Source organism: Nothoprocta perdicaria, unplaced genomic scaffold, assembly GCF_003342845.1.
Source record: "Nothoprocta perdicaria isolate Ctin4 unplaced genomic scaffold, notPer1 scaffold_34, whole genome shotgun sequence".
Lineage (NCBI taxonomy): Eukaryota > Metazoa > Chordata > Aves > Tinamiformes > Tinamidae > Nothoprocta > Nothoprocta perdicaria.
The window spans coordinates 1205158-1219079 of NW_020455577.1; the positions used below are offsets into that span (position 1 = coordinate 1205158).

Consider the following 13922-nt stretch of genomic DNA (forward strand, 5'->3'; position numbering starts at 1 on the left):
GCTTCGACCGGCCGCAGGCGGTGAGCGGGAACACCGGGAATACCGGGAACAGCGGGCCCGGGCGCGCGCTGACCGCTGCGCCTTCCCTCCGCAGAGCGCGCCGTGCTGGGCGCTCCTCCACGAGCTCCTCGGCGGCGGGCGGCGCGCCCGGGACGGCCGAGGTAACGCGGGCGGCGCCGCGCGTGGCGGCCACGCGCGTCCCAAACGCGGCGCGTGGGGAAACGCGTGTGCGGGAAACCCGCGGGGCTGCGGCGCTCGAGCGCGGCAGGCTTTGCAGAAACGGGCCCTCCTGAAGCCGCACTGTCAGTATTTAAAAAACTCCGCAAATGGCTTTTTTTTTTTTTTTTTTTTTTTTTCCCCTCCTGGATTTGTCCAGGAAGAGGCCTGGAGCTGCACTGTGTTGCTGTTCGTTTGACACATGAAGCAGAAGTTGTTGCTCTGCGGCAGCGGTTTCCCGAAACACCGCTGTCTCCACAGGTGTTTCTTGCCCAAATTCATCTGTGTCTGGTCTTGGGCTTCTTTTAGCTCCTTTCTGCCTTAGTTGGCCTGGAGTGGATTAATGCAAACCCCTACTGGAACACTGTGTGGTATTTCCCTGCAGATATTCTGCAGTATTCACAAAGCAGCAGAGCAGAGTGTGAGTTTTAAGTGAGTTTTAAGTATAGTTTTAAGAGAGCTGACCCTTGAGTTTCAACCACAGCTTGGCCTTAGTGCTGAACATGCTCTTACAGATACCCTGTGCACACAGAAGGGAATCTCCTGCAAGGATTCTCTAGGTTTCTCTGTATAAAATGTCTAATTTTGTACAAAAAGCTGTAAGAAAATGCAGGCAAAGAAGAAATATTTGAATGGTTGGCATTACCTGCCCATTGAGTGGTGTTTTCTTGCATGGGTCGGAAGAAGCCCCCTTGCTCTTGGGGAGGCRACTCAGATGTTTTTACATTAGCAGGTTCTGCAAAAGGAGCAGGCAGAGTGACATAGGCCTTATCTTTTTATTCCCCCCCTTTTGTCTATAAAGCAAAAACAAGTCAGTTTTGAAACCAGTTGTGATGTGCTTGTGTAGAAGCTCTGCCTTGCAAAACACACACACACACACACACACACACACACATATATTTATTTATATTTTCAAGTGGTAGTTCTGCACCGTGGTGTTGCCCCCTTAAGCATATGCTAGAACCTGCTTTCAGTTACCAGGTATTGCTAATGTCTTGGTCAGGGACTCATCACACAGCTAATCACCTGCTCCTGCTGCAGAAGACCTGTGATTTGGGTAGTGTTTGCAGCTGTGTATTTGGAGGAGGAGTATTCTGGAAATAGGGATCCCCTGGGGATTTCTTAAAGCTGGTCAGACCAGGTAAACCATAGACCTTAGCTGAGCTKGGGCAACGTGCTGCTCCTATTGGGGTGCTGGTGCAGAGCAGCTTCTAGCTCCTCACTGCATCTTGGCTTTATATTATATGTGGTAGGTAAGACTGAGACTTGCCAAGCTAGAGATGATGTCTTTGTAGGAAGACTCCCATGAAGCTCCCATGAACTTCTGTAAGTCCGGTTCCTGGACTGAATTTGCCCATTCAGGCCAATCTTGTTTTTATTTATTTATTTTTGTCATGTCCATTCTCTGCCGTTTTCGCAGCCCACATTGTCATTCCTTACAATGAAGCTGTTTTTCACGTGTAACTTTACTTGCCTTTCTCTTAAATTTGTACTCATACAGTTCTCAGGTTTATTAGTCAGAATCCCCCTTCCCCCCCTTTTTTTTTTGTTTGTAATATATTTAATACAATCCTCCTTTTCCCAGTGTTTTAAAGTTCTGTAGTGCCTGTCTTGTAGCTGTCAGGTAAAATTTGTTGGTGTGAAGGAATATGGAGCAGAGCATTTCTCAGAATTAAATGCTCCATGAGGTCTGGTGTGCAGCAAGGTGCACTGGTTACTCAGGTGCAACAGTTTGTTGCAAATCCCTAACTCTAAATTTCAGTTCCATTCAGTACTAAATTGACCCAGAATATTCGCTAATTCATAACGTATTWGGTGGTTCATGTGAAACGAGTGGGTGAATTGGAGTCCTGGATGGTTATTTATCCTCGTTACATTTATTAGTTTATGAGAGGCCACCAGCAGCCTCCCTATGAACTCAGAATTTCTTTTTTCATCCCCTCAGCAGCTGCTCCTGTAGATGAGATGGGCGGTGAGAGGAAGAGTTGCTTGAAAGGACCCCGTCCTTTCAGCTGGTGCTRAGGTGCAGACCTGCAGCCTCCGATGACTTCTGCCCGTCCCTGCCTTGGCTCGGGACCCCTGCCCTCAGAGCAGGCTGCGCTCCGGGTGCGAGCAGGTCGGTGTGCGGAGCAGCGCGGTGTGCTGAGCTGCCCCGTTCTCTCCTTTGCAGATGCCCAGGTGCGGAGTGTGAAGCGGGCGCTGTGGTACTACGGCTACGGGAGGCGGCAGCTGTACGGGCTGCGCGGCGACGGCTCCGCGGGCAGCCGGGAGCTGCTGCTCGCCTTCTCCTGGCTGCTGCTCCGGCTGGCGCTGCCGGAGCGGCTGCTGGCGCGCCGCGGGGCGAGCGCCGCCGATGAGGCCTCCGTGTGCACGGTGAGTGCCTCCTGTCTGCGCCTTCCCGCCTCGCCCGTCTGCTGGCACTGCCTGCTGCACGCTGTCCCGCTGCCTCTGAAAATGATTGCCTTGCCCTGGCTTTAAAATAATGCAAAGGGACAACCGTGTGGGATCCCTTCTTCCCTGCGCCATTCACCCTCCCTGCTCTATTGCAGTGTATCCTCTTTTTTTTTTAATGCACGTGGCCAAGGTTCATTTTCTCTCGTGAATTCCACCCCTGCCCTTTATTTTTTATTTTATTTTTTGCAAAATAGATGAGGCTGGTGTGGAGGACTGCAAATAAGCCAATGTTAGTGATCTCTGGGGTTCTGAGCTGCACGCTTTCAGGCACCTGTGGCTCCACAGTGGAGGCCAAGAGGTTAACTGTGAATACTGGGTCTGTTGGTTTAAAAAAACAAAAAACAAAAAAATCCCACTTTTTTTTTTTTTAAAACTAGGCCTTAAATGGTAGCTGCTACTCTTTGTATAACTGTTGACCATGTAGTGTCCTTGAGAGAACATTGTGATTTATTGTYGTTTCCATAAAAAGATGTTTGCATACAGAAATGCTCTGGAGTGAGCTAAGGATAGCTGTAAACCCACCTACTGGTCAACAAGAACAACAAAAAGCACAACCTAATAACATTCAATGACATGCCTTTTAAAATCCATTCTTAGACTTTTCTCATCACATGCACATGACAGATATTTTTTCCATCTTTGTCTTGAGCTTGTTGCAAGTAAACYGTGCCTTATGCATAGCACTTCAGGTGACATAGACTGTATTTAAATGGATCAGTGCAGCGTGTTAGTGTGGCCAGGGCCCCGCTGGACGCTTGTGATGTGTCCTACATCATCTTGGTCTAGTTATAGTAATTACTACTCGCTCTGCTTCTCAGTGGCAGGCTGTCAGCACTGTCTCATTCCTTGGACAAGGACGTTGTGGTTGAGGAATGCTGCCTGCTGACATCTAGCAAGGCTTGAGATCCTTTCATCGTTATTGTTGGGCACGTTGTCATGCTCTCCCAGACTGGAAGCTGCTTGGATTATTTCTAGAGTAAAGTTTTTGAGGGTACAGCCACTGCTTCTTTAAAAATTTTTTATGTCCTAACTTTTCTTTTTTTCATTCTTCATTTGCATTACAAAAGAATGGCAAGTGAAGTGCAGCAGCAACAGGAATTCAGGAAGTGAGGCAGCACCTATATTATTTCCTCTTAAGGATTAAGTTTTGAGTTACCAAAAAAGGTGATGGAACTGGGGTAATGCATTGTTATCTCTAATGCCCACACAGAGACACATTAGGCAAATGAYTGCAGTTCCTTTTACCACGATTCCCTGTACTCCACCCATGTTTCTTAAAAAAGCATGGAACATGTGTCATGTTTTTCCCCCATAACTATCCAGAACAGTGTTTAGTGTATGGATGTGAAAATGTTTTTGTCTATTGGTCTTGTAAAACTTTTATAGAGTGGCAGTTGGTTCACATGTGTAAAACACATTGTAGTAATAGTTATGGTTGTTATTTACTGTATGTACAGAAAAGATTTGATAATAGATCWGGGTTATCTTAGGGAAAAATTGTAAGAGAATAAATAGAAGATATGTTTTGTGATTCCAAATCATAAGAGAAGAAAGAGAACAGAATTTTCAGACACGTGTTGTTTTATTGGAGGCCCTTCAAAACCAATACATTCAACCAGCAAACCCCGACCAAATTAGGGACTAGAAATGCACGGTCAGCAGAGGTAAGAGCCCTGTGTAGGGGGAAGGCAGGTGGGTCACACATCCCCTGTTTGCTCATAAATTGGTTCCTTGTAAACCWCTCGATGAAAGTGTGTTGTTCACTGTATTAAAGTGGTAGGTACCATGTCTTTGCTGTGTGGCATAGCTTCATGTAGCCTTGAGTACTGAGCATGTCAGATAGTGTTGGAGAATAGAGCCCCTAAAAGGTGTGGTAAGGAAGGGGGGAGGCAATGAGGTGGTCACGTTGATGCCTGCTGTCTTGTGGCTTGAATTGCACTTGGGGCAGTTGTGCTGCTGGAATTCTGGCCCTGTGTGGCTGTTGAATACCAAGCATTTTTGATGCTTGGAACGGAAATGTTCTTGAAAGATGCATAACAAGCTGTGAAGGCGCTGCAAAACATGCTGAAGATCTTCATCACTGTAGTCCTCATTCTCTTCTGTTTCATTAATGGACAGAAAAATGCAGAAGTACCTGGAAAAGTTTCATAAGAGAAAGTTGTGCCATGAAAGAAAAGGGAAAAGAAGAACTTTTAAAAAGAACTGAACCCAGAGAGAGCCTGACGAATGTTCCACTGCTTGGTGCTTTTCAGACGGTTGTTGTTGTTAGTAATTGAATATTTTTTCCTGAAATGAAAATGCTCCAGGACAAGTATCAGTTACGTATTATTTGATTCTGTTCATTGCTGGAATCTCTGCCAAAACCAGCAAAGCAAGAAAGCAAAGCACATACGAAGCAATACTTAGCTGCAGAGCACATTTGTAGATACAGTAAAGAGAATAAAGGTGTAAAGAGCACTTCCCTCTTGTCTTAAATTTGAAAAATGGAGTCTCAAAAGTTGCGGGCACAATGACTAATTCGTGTTCGTTGTTCATTTGTGAAATTTTGCAGAAATCCCCCCAGGTGGACACARCCTGTTGTGTGCAGAGGAGGGAGTGCAGCTAATTCTGTATGAGGGGTGCAGCGACGTTCCGGCTCTTCTGTTCCAGGCTGCATCTGAAACCAAGGCTACCGCTTGCTAAACAGCTCATGATATGCCAAGTGCCGTGGTATGCCAAGCATATCAAGGGCCAATTAAATTAATTCCTTTCATTTCATGTCAGATTACCACTCAGTGGCCTTTTCTTTGCAGTTCCTTAGCAACCCCGTTTTCTTCCCCTGCAAATTGAACGCTTCCATCAGCTCTAACGGCTTTCAGGCCAATTATTTATAGCAGCAAGGGTATTCATGACACATGATGGACATGGAGACCAGCTGCTGCAAGGAATTCATAGCCTTAATAACTTGAGCTAGCGAAGACATCCGCAAGCTTAATTTTACACGCAGYGAGGATCAAAAGTTAAGTGTTTCCTAAAATTCTTAACTAAATGTTGGCAAAGGCACGAGAAAGGATTGGGGCAATGGGGGAAGGTAGTAAGGTCTGCTTAAATGAAACCTTTTGGAGCTGCTGGTCAGGACAGGCATGGTGAGCAGCCAAGGTGGGTTATTTGGGTGACTGCTTTTATGTGTCAGGTAAGAGAATCAGAGTGTCTCATGTGGTGCCAGTTCATTTTTTTGGAAGGGCAGTGCTTAGTCCCCTCTGAGCCAGACCCCTATGTGCCTACATAAAGGATATCCCCAACAGAGGATATTCTCTTCAAGCTCTTCTCCCCTCTGCTCTCTTGCAGTGTAATTCATATAAAATTCATATTTTCAGAATATTTCAGAAATTCATATCCTGGGGTGGGTGGCAGTTGAAAGTGAGGCTGTGGGGAGGAGCAGGAGAGGAAAGGTGGGGTGGGCAGCCAAGGTCAGGCTCTGCTGCTGGRCAGCTTTAATATGAGTCTGTTTTGTGAATTTGCAGTGAATTTTGTCTGTCAGCAGGCTGCTGGCTGTCGAGGCAGTAACTGAAGGCTCAAACCTTGCTTTGGACAGCTCATTAGGAAAAAGAAATCACTAATTCTATTCTCTAAAGACTTGAACACAATCCACGTTGAGGGCTCACCAAGATTGAAATGGCTGCATGGGAATTCTTGTTTAGTGCCTTAAATGTCAGGGCAATTAATTGTTGGATCGYTGTAAAAGTCTTCTAAGACTTTTTTACACATAGGGTGGATTTCTCTCAGACRTGCTGTGTAGTAATGTTGGTCTTGTTCTGCTGTCGCCTTTGGTGCTGTGTGCGATCACATAAATGCAAATTATTTTTAAGTGCCATTTGTTGCTTCCTATTTATCMGTTAGTATTCCAAAGTACAAGTGAAGTTACAAAACACATCTAAAACGTAGTGTGTGAAACACTTTATAAAGAGCTACCTGTGACAAGTTCCACTTCATTTGACGTGGTAATAACCWTGTACCAGACTGATTGTTCCTCTTGGATTTATTCCTGCACGCTTGGCAGGTCTTCTGAGCTGTCCCAAAGCAATCCTGAAAATTCAGAACAAACCCTGTGCTTCTGCAGGTGCCAACTTCAGTAGCTTCTCTCGTCCTGTGCCTTGCAGTGTGAAGCTGGTGTGAGTGGATGCCAGACAAATCCTGGAGAATACGTATGATGGTTGTCCAGGAAGGAGCAAAGGATGGCAAGGTTTTTGAGAGAAACTTTTATAAAAGTGCGAGCTGTCCCCTGTTAATGCCAAAAAAACCCCCAAAAAAAGCCAAAAAACAAAAACAAAAATCTAGTGTTGATAGTGATGTGAGCATGTATTCCTCATATTGCAGGAGGAATATTGCACTGGTCTTACTTCTAGAGCAGAAATTAATCTATGTATGCAGGCTATTGGTTTTTAGATCAGGGCAGTGGTGTATTTTTCATCATTATCGCTGAAATCTGCTGTACAAACATTGGTTCTTGGTTCCACTAATTCCCTCTGCTTGCTCTCTGTGTGAAATTGCCCCTTCCCTGTTTTATGAATTTATAATAATYGTCTAATACAGCTATTACAGTTGGAGTTCATGCATGGCTTTCTAGCAGGCCAAAATGAACTCACTTTAATTACTTCTAAAGGGGGAAAAAATGAAACCAAGAATGCTTCTTGACTCTGAGGTTTGCAGTTTGATATGATTTGAATTGTGAATCTTTTGGTTGTTGCAGCCTGGTTTGGCGCTCAGGCTGTTTGCAACGAGGGGAGGCTTTTGCTTGACTTCCAATTGTGCTCCTGAATTGCCTTTCTCCTCCAGGAGTCCTGAGCAGCACTGCTGCTCTGCAAGCCACGTTAGTAGAAAGTGTTAGTGTGCCAGCCAAGCTCCGTGTACCTCCAAATAGAAAACCAAGGAACCCTTGACACTAGTGTCAGGAAATACCAATTTTCTGGTTTTGGGTTTATTTTGCCTTTTTTTTTTTTTTTGGTGTGTGATGGGGGGCAAAAGTTGTGTTAACTTATTGATTCTGACCCTGAAGTGTAATTACTTTCCATTCCTTCACAGGCTATACTGTCTAGTCAACTTTGATTTTCTAAGTTTGATTTTTCTTCCCCTATTCTCTGTGCTTTTTCTTCATTCTGTTTGTCCTCCTGTCATTTGAGTACTTCTCATCATACACCCTTTTGTTCTCTCTTGCCCCTGGAAGATTGCAGCTACTATATTGCAGTAGCAACTAAGGAACACATCCAAACTCCCCTGAAACCTCAACCGAGGGCACAGCAACCCTTGAGGCTTTTTCCTGCAGGATTTCCTGACCGTGTTTTTGCTGGAAAGCAGGAGTGCTTCACCCAGGCCAGCCAGGTGGGTCTGATGTGGGTGCTGGAYCCATGCCTGCTCAGTCTCCCTAGGGTCACACAATGACTTGAGCTTGGAGCCTCATTGGGTTCTTGGGAAGCTGATGACCTATTTTCATGTTATCTGCCCTGCCTCCCTTTTTTTTTTTTTCATTGTTCACCCAATAAAGGCTTCTACCTGAAATTAAGGGCGAAAAAGGCTTGGATTTTGATTGTCTTTTTGCCTTTTGTATTTAATGTCGCTTCCTGACTAAGCAGCTATTGAGCATTGAAGTGCTAATTTTAGCTCCTTAATTAAAGATACTGCTCGGAGGCTTAAGTATTTTCCTAGAAAAAGGTGATTAAAGAGGAATATGTTTGGCACTTTTGCCATGTTGAAAACTGGAGCTTGCTTCAGCTTGGACTTTTGAAACGTGTCTCAAGTGACACCGGCTCCCGTGGTTCTGCGTGCTCGGTGTGTCGATGTACATGCTATTCCTCCCCATCTTTTGTGTTTATGGCTTCCTAATTCTGTGCCTCAGGCTYGTCGTGGATCCTTTTTCTTTTCCCGATGAAAAACACATTCCTGTGGTGCACTGGAATATGTATGGTTAGCAAATAACATTTATTTTTGCCTGACGCAGTGAGTGCGCTCAAGATTGCTAGACAGTGYGTCAAGGTAGAATGCCCTGAAATGTCTGAAATGTTCAGAAAGGCTTATAATTGGGSCATTTCACATTCATCACTTACTGAATTTGCTTTTTCTTTGGGTACTGTTTGAATATGGAATAAATGCAGAGTTGCTTGAACCTGGCAGCACAGTTGATGTCTTCCGGATGGGGTTCTACCACCCGGTGCCTTGTTCCTGGAGCTTTCCCAGGAGGACAGCAAGATCAGGAGTGCTGTGCTGATAGGAAGGCTTAGCATGGTCATACCCATGCTGTCTGCTGTGCTAAAATCTTCTGTACAGGGCTTTTCCTTTGTGGGAGGGAAAAATTGTGCAACTTCAATGTTCTGCTGCTTCTGCTGCCCACCAGTGGTGGGGAGCTGCCAGTGCCTCTTGGAGGCTTCTGCTGATCTTTGCTCTGTTAACGTGTTTGTGGAAAACATGCTCTTCTGTGCTGAAGTCTGGTGGTTTAATTGGCGTGTGCATCGTGTGAGGGGGATTTTTTTTACACCATCCATCTTTCCATGAATGCCTCTGGATCCTGCTGTGTGTAGGAGGAATTCCTGTTAGTGCGATGGTTGGGGCTGTTAATGAAAATAGCGTTGTCCAAATTGTTCCTTGGCGTGTTTTCCCCTCCTGTAGCTGCATATATGATCGTGGTAATTGGTGAACCATGTCTTACACTGTTCTTTTTGGCTGTGCCACAAAAAAACTCTCCTGTGTTCAAAGCTCTGTAATTACACGGGTTGACATGTTATGTCAAACGAAAACCGCTGTCTGAATCGTGAGCGGTTCGGACCGAGCTCTTAGTAAAAGCTGCCAAAGCACCGTGGTGATTTATGTGATTATTTKGCCTTTCCTGCAGTGAGGGACCCAGAGAGGCTCCTTCCCACCGTGGGGACACGAGGTGCACGTGGGAGGACTGGAGAGTGMCTGGTTTCCATCGGAGCACAGATGAACCCGCACAGGGAAGAGCCCTGGCATGGGAGCAAACATTAGTGCTTTTCCCCGGCTGCTGCTTCATTCCTTTTCTTCCCTTCAAGCAAGAAGGTGTAGAAGATGTATTCAAAAAGCTGTGGCTGAATGGGATGAACTGTCCTCTCTTACCAACAGATGGCAGCTCCTAGTCACAAAAGAGCAGCTCTCTGTGACCTGGCCCTGCCACAGCCTTGTTTTCACAGCACTGAACACACAGCACAGGCCTTTTGGCTCCCAGGGTGCATGCAGGGCAGAATAAGGCAGTATGTCTTTTTTTTTTTTTTTTTCCAGTGTGGTAGATTTATTAAAGTATATGGGAACATGGAGAAATCTGTAGGAATCRGGAGGGTGAGGAAAGTGTAGGAGTTTGTGTTGCACAGAAAAGGGTTTTCTTTTCTTCCAGTCCTTGTGATCTTCCCTGACTCTGCAAGGAACTTTGCTTCACGGCAGCTTTTGGAGTTTAGTTAGTTCAAAGTGAATGTCTTGGGAGAAGGTAGGCCCCATACCACGTCTTGCTGAAATCCTCTCTCGGGAGCATGGCTTGCACCGCTTGCATCACCTTCTCACATGCCCGTGAACACTCTCTTGTTCCCTGATAAAACCATTTCTGCGATAAAGGCCRTGTTTATTTTGGGCCTGTCCGTTGTTAGCAGCACTGCCCTTTGATTCCCCATAGCGTGGCCTTGCTTGCWGTTGGAAACCACAGAGAAACCCTTTATTCCTGCCGTAAGAGCAGAAGCCGCTTGATCTTTTTAGATCCTTTGTGTGTTGTTAAGGCAGGGCAGGCAAAGCCGGGGCGCAGCATACGGGCTGTTTGCTCAGGTGCTGGCACTGGAATCGGTACATCCGCGTGCCTGCCTGTCCCCCCCGTCCTCCCACCCTTTATTCTTTTCCTTCGAGGCCTTTTGTATCCCGTGTTTTTTTCCATGCAGCGTATTCCTTGAGAAGAGGGAACATGAGCTAAAAAAATAGCTCTCATAGGGGCAGTTTAGTGCCCCCCAAGGTAATATCTGTGCAGTTTAGCGTGCAGACAGGCTGTTTGCAAGGCAGTAGGTGGCTCTCGGTCCCTTCTTACTTGATTTGYACCATTTTTCTGTCCTGCAGAGTTCAGGTGTGCTGTGCTATGTGCTTGTGGTGCAGCAAGTGTGTCTGTGTTACATGCCTGTATAGGCAAAAGGAGCAAATGAAGAGCTGTCCATAACTGAATCGAAGGTAAACCCTGGGTAGCTGCCCTGGCTGCTCCCTTTATGACTTTAACTAAATAATATGCATTACCCATGTATCACGAGTAAATGCAGGTGTGTTCCCGTATTGCTACGTAGGTTAGATAAATGCCCAGTGGTATTTGATGCAAAGGCTTTAGCTGTGGACCATATTTTAGTGATTTTTCTCTCACTGGGAGAGTGGTAAATAGCGTCTAGGTTTTAAAGATGAGATTAGAAATTGAGGTCACAGTGTAATACGGAAGACCATTTTATTGTTGTTTACTTTATCTTATTCCAGGCTAAGTATTTCGTAGCAAATGTAATTTTTTCGGTGCGGTTTGTGAAATGAGTAATGGAGAGATCCCATTGAAAAATGCATTGTCTGGCTTCCTTATTGTAGTAAAATTAGCTCTGCGTGGTGTTTGTCATTGTGCTGCCAAAGCAATCGAGTCTAATGCCATTCCCCAGGAAAATAGCATGTGTGCCAGGCTGAAACCTTGAGCACGGGGGCTCTGGAGTTGGGATGCACTTGCTGGAAAAYGCGGATTCTAAGGTGGGAATTCCAAGTGCCGGAGAGGGGCAGGGACACGTGCCGGGCTCTGGCTTTGGCCTCGTGGCTCGTTGGCTGCTTGTGCCTGATCTTCTAGCATTACTTACGCACATATCACCCCAGTGTAACGAGTAACATGCCCTTGTGTGGCTTGGCATGATTAGGGACGAGGTTGGTCATCACCTGGATAAAATTGTGTGGTTCAGAAACCTCTCCTGGTCCTGGCAAGACACACTGACCTACGAAGGTGCCGCAGCCAGGGCTGCGTTGTGTTGGTGTTGTGTTGGTGTTAGCTTGGGTGCTTTTGCTAAGGGGATACTGCCTTTCCATTTCCACTTCCATTTGGGGATAAGGAGCTGCGTGGGTCTGAGGAAACTGAGTGAAATTGCTGTTGACATAAATGCAAGATTGCTTCTCTTTTTTTTCTTCTTTTATTTTTAGGGAAATCTCTGCGCCTTTAAAAGAAAAAGTCCTTTACCAACCCTGTGCTCCTGTGATTTATAGTATACATTACGTGAACCATGGAGCAAAGGGAAAAACTGTAATCTTGATATGTTTTATGTGACTAGACCAGCATTTTTTGTGCTTATAAATAATATGAACGTTTACTGTGTTAGTGACACTGTCAGCTGAGGTTAAAGCAAGCATTAGGGGGTGATTTGATCAGTTACAGATCTGCTTCTGAAGCCTGCAGTTTAGACAAGGCTAAAATCTCTTCATTTTACAGTTTGCATTTTTAGTTTCACTTCCRAATTGGGATTACATTCAAGCTTTGCCTGCCAACTGAATTTTTATAAGATTTATTGAACGCGGAAGTCTGTGAAGCAGGGAAGCACTTATGTTTAAATACCACTAAGGTCTTTGGGTACAAATATCTGCTTAAGTGTTTTATTGAAAACAGTCGTGTCTCAAGTAGGCATCTTAAATTTTCTGCTGTAAAGAAATGTGTCAAGAATCCAACAATTGGGAGACACCTTCTTAGCTGGAGAACACTAATCCTGAACCCCAGACCTTTCCAGTATTGTGTTATTCTACTTCTGCTTGTGTGTTGGAGTCAAGAATTTGGAATTAGGGCATATGTTCATTGTTCATCCTTACTGTAGGCTGGATGAAGTCGACAGCTCAGGTTGTTACTGACATGAGAATGGAGGCAACCCTTGTCTTTCTGCCTTATTAATTGATGAGCTGCAGGAGTCGTAGCTGGAAACAGAGGGGGATGTGTTTGTAAAGGGGAATGATCTCCGTGTGCGAGAGGCTGGCGGAGGTGGAACTCCCCCTCTGCTCCCTATGGAAAGAGATATGGTGGAAGGATCTTGCTTTCCTTGGGCTGCAAGCCAAGGAGAAGTTGCACCTAGAAGGTGAGGGAGAGTTTTTTTCCTGCAGCCATAGGAAACTGGGGTGAGATGAACAGAAGAAAACTCCTCTTTCTCCTCCCTTCTTCCTTCCAAGTTAAAGAAAAGCCAAGCCAGGCAGGACACCTTGTTCAGCTGTAGCTGGGCACATTGTGTGCCCCCCAACCAAGATCAGCAGCCTGTTTTCCCTGTTTTCTCTTTTTTTTTTTTTTTCCCATCCCACAAGAAGGGAGATGCTGGTTGGGAAAAGAGGGCTAAGCAAGCAGAGACCCAGAATCTCACCTCTGTCTTAGGCTTTGGTTTACAAGGTGGGGTTATTGAACAATAACTTTGTAAACCAAAGCCTAAGACAACTCTTCAAGGAAGAGCCTGGAGGAACAACTTTTTTTTTTTTTTGTTGACTACTTGTTCTTTGACTTGTTGGAACTTAGTCAAAATRTAATTTGCCCAACTGGGTAAAGAATAAGCCTAGTGTCTCGGGATCCATCACTGCTTCTGTTTTTCTGAGGATGGAGAAGGAAGAGCAGAAGCAAAGACAACCCATCACGTCTTAGCTGAGAAACTGGTATTTATTGCATCCTCCCACYGCTCAGCATTGCTTTACGCTTGTGTTCTGAAAGGTCCTTGTTTATCTCCGTTGCTGGAATGTATGTTTTCATTTTCTGGAAATATTTTCCCTCTTCAGCCTGTTTATAGGCTTTAAATGTTAGGCCCCCCACTACTGAGCAGGTTGAAAATTCTGACTAATTAAAATTGTCTTGATGTTCTCATCTGCTTTTAGTGTGAAGATGATCTACCTTGCAGCCAGGAGGACAGGACTGAAATGGCACCTGATTATTCTCTGGAAGACCCAGTAGATGTCCGGTATCTTCAGTGGCTGAGTGGGAGGCTGAGGTTCCAGTGGCAGAGTCTGCATGCTCTGCATCAAGAGCAGTGCAAACTTCTGCATAAGGTAAATCATTCCTCTAACGCACCGTGGCACTGCTCATTATTTAAAAGCATTGTCAGCTCATGCTAAATGTGCAAATTACTCTTATTTGCTAGTTTTGCATTTTGTCTACATGCAAGTRAATTTCTTTAAATACCTCTACCTTTTTCCAGGGGGCAGAAACCAGAGAAAAGAAGTATGCACCATGGTTGTAAGGTTGTGATTGTTGTAGAAAAGTCTTC

The 13922-nt window shown here is 45.2% G+C and overlaps 1 protein-coding gene across 1 annotated transcript in view; it reads left to right on the forward strand.

Annotated features, from left to right (window-relative positions):
- Positions 1-2181: 2181 nt before the first annotated feature.
- The window catches only part of TEDC1 (tubulin epsilon and delta complex 1), a 57398-nt gene continuing 45657 nt past the window's right edge, over positions 2182-13922 (forward strand). The window contains exons 1-3 of the mRNA XM_026043764.1: positions 2182-2188; positions 2387-2589; positions 13534-13704. Of these exons, the coding sequence (XP_025899549.1) occupies positions 2182-2188; positions 2387-2589; positions 13534-13704 (381 nt within the window). The remainder of the gene's footprint in view (positions 2189-2386; positions 2590-13533; positions 13705-13922) is intronic.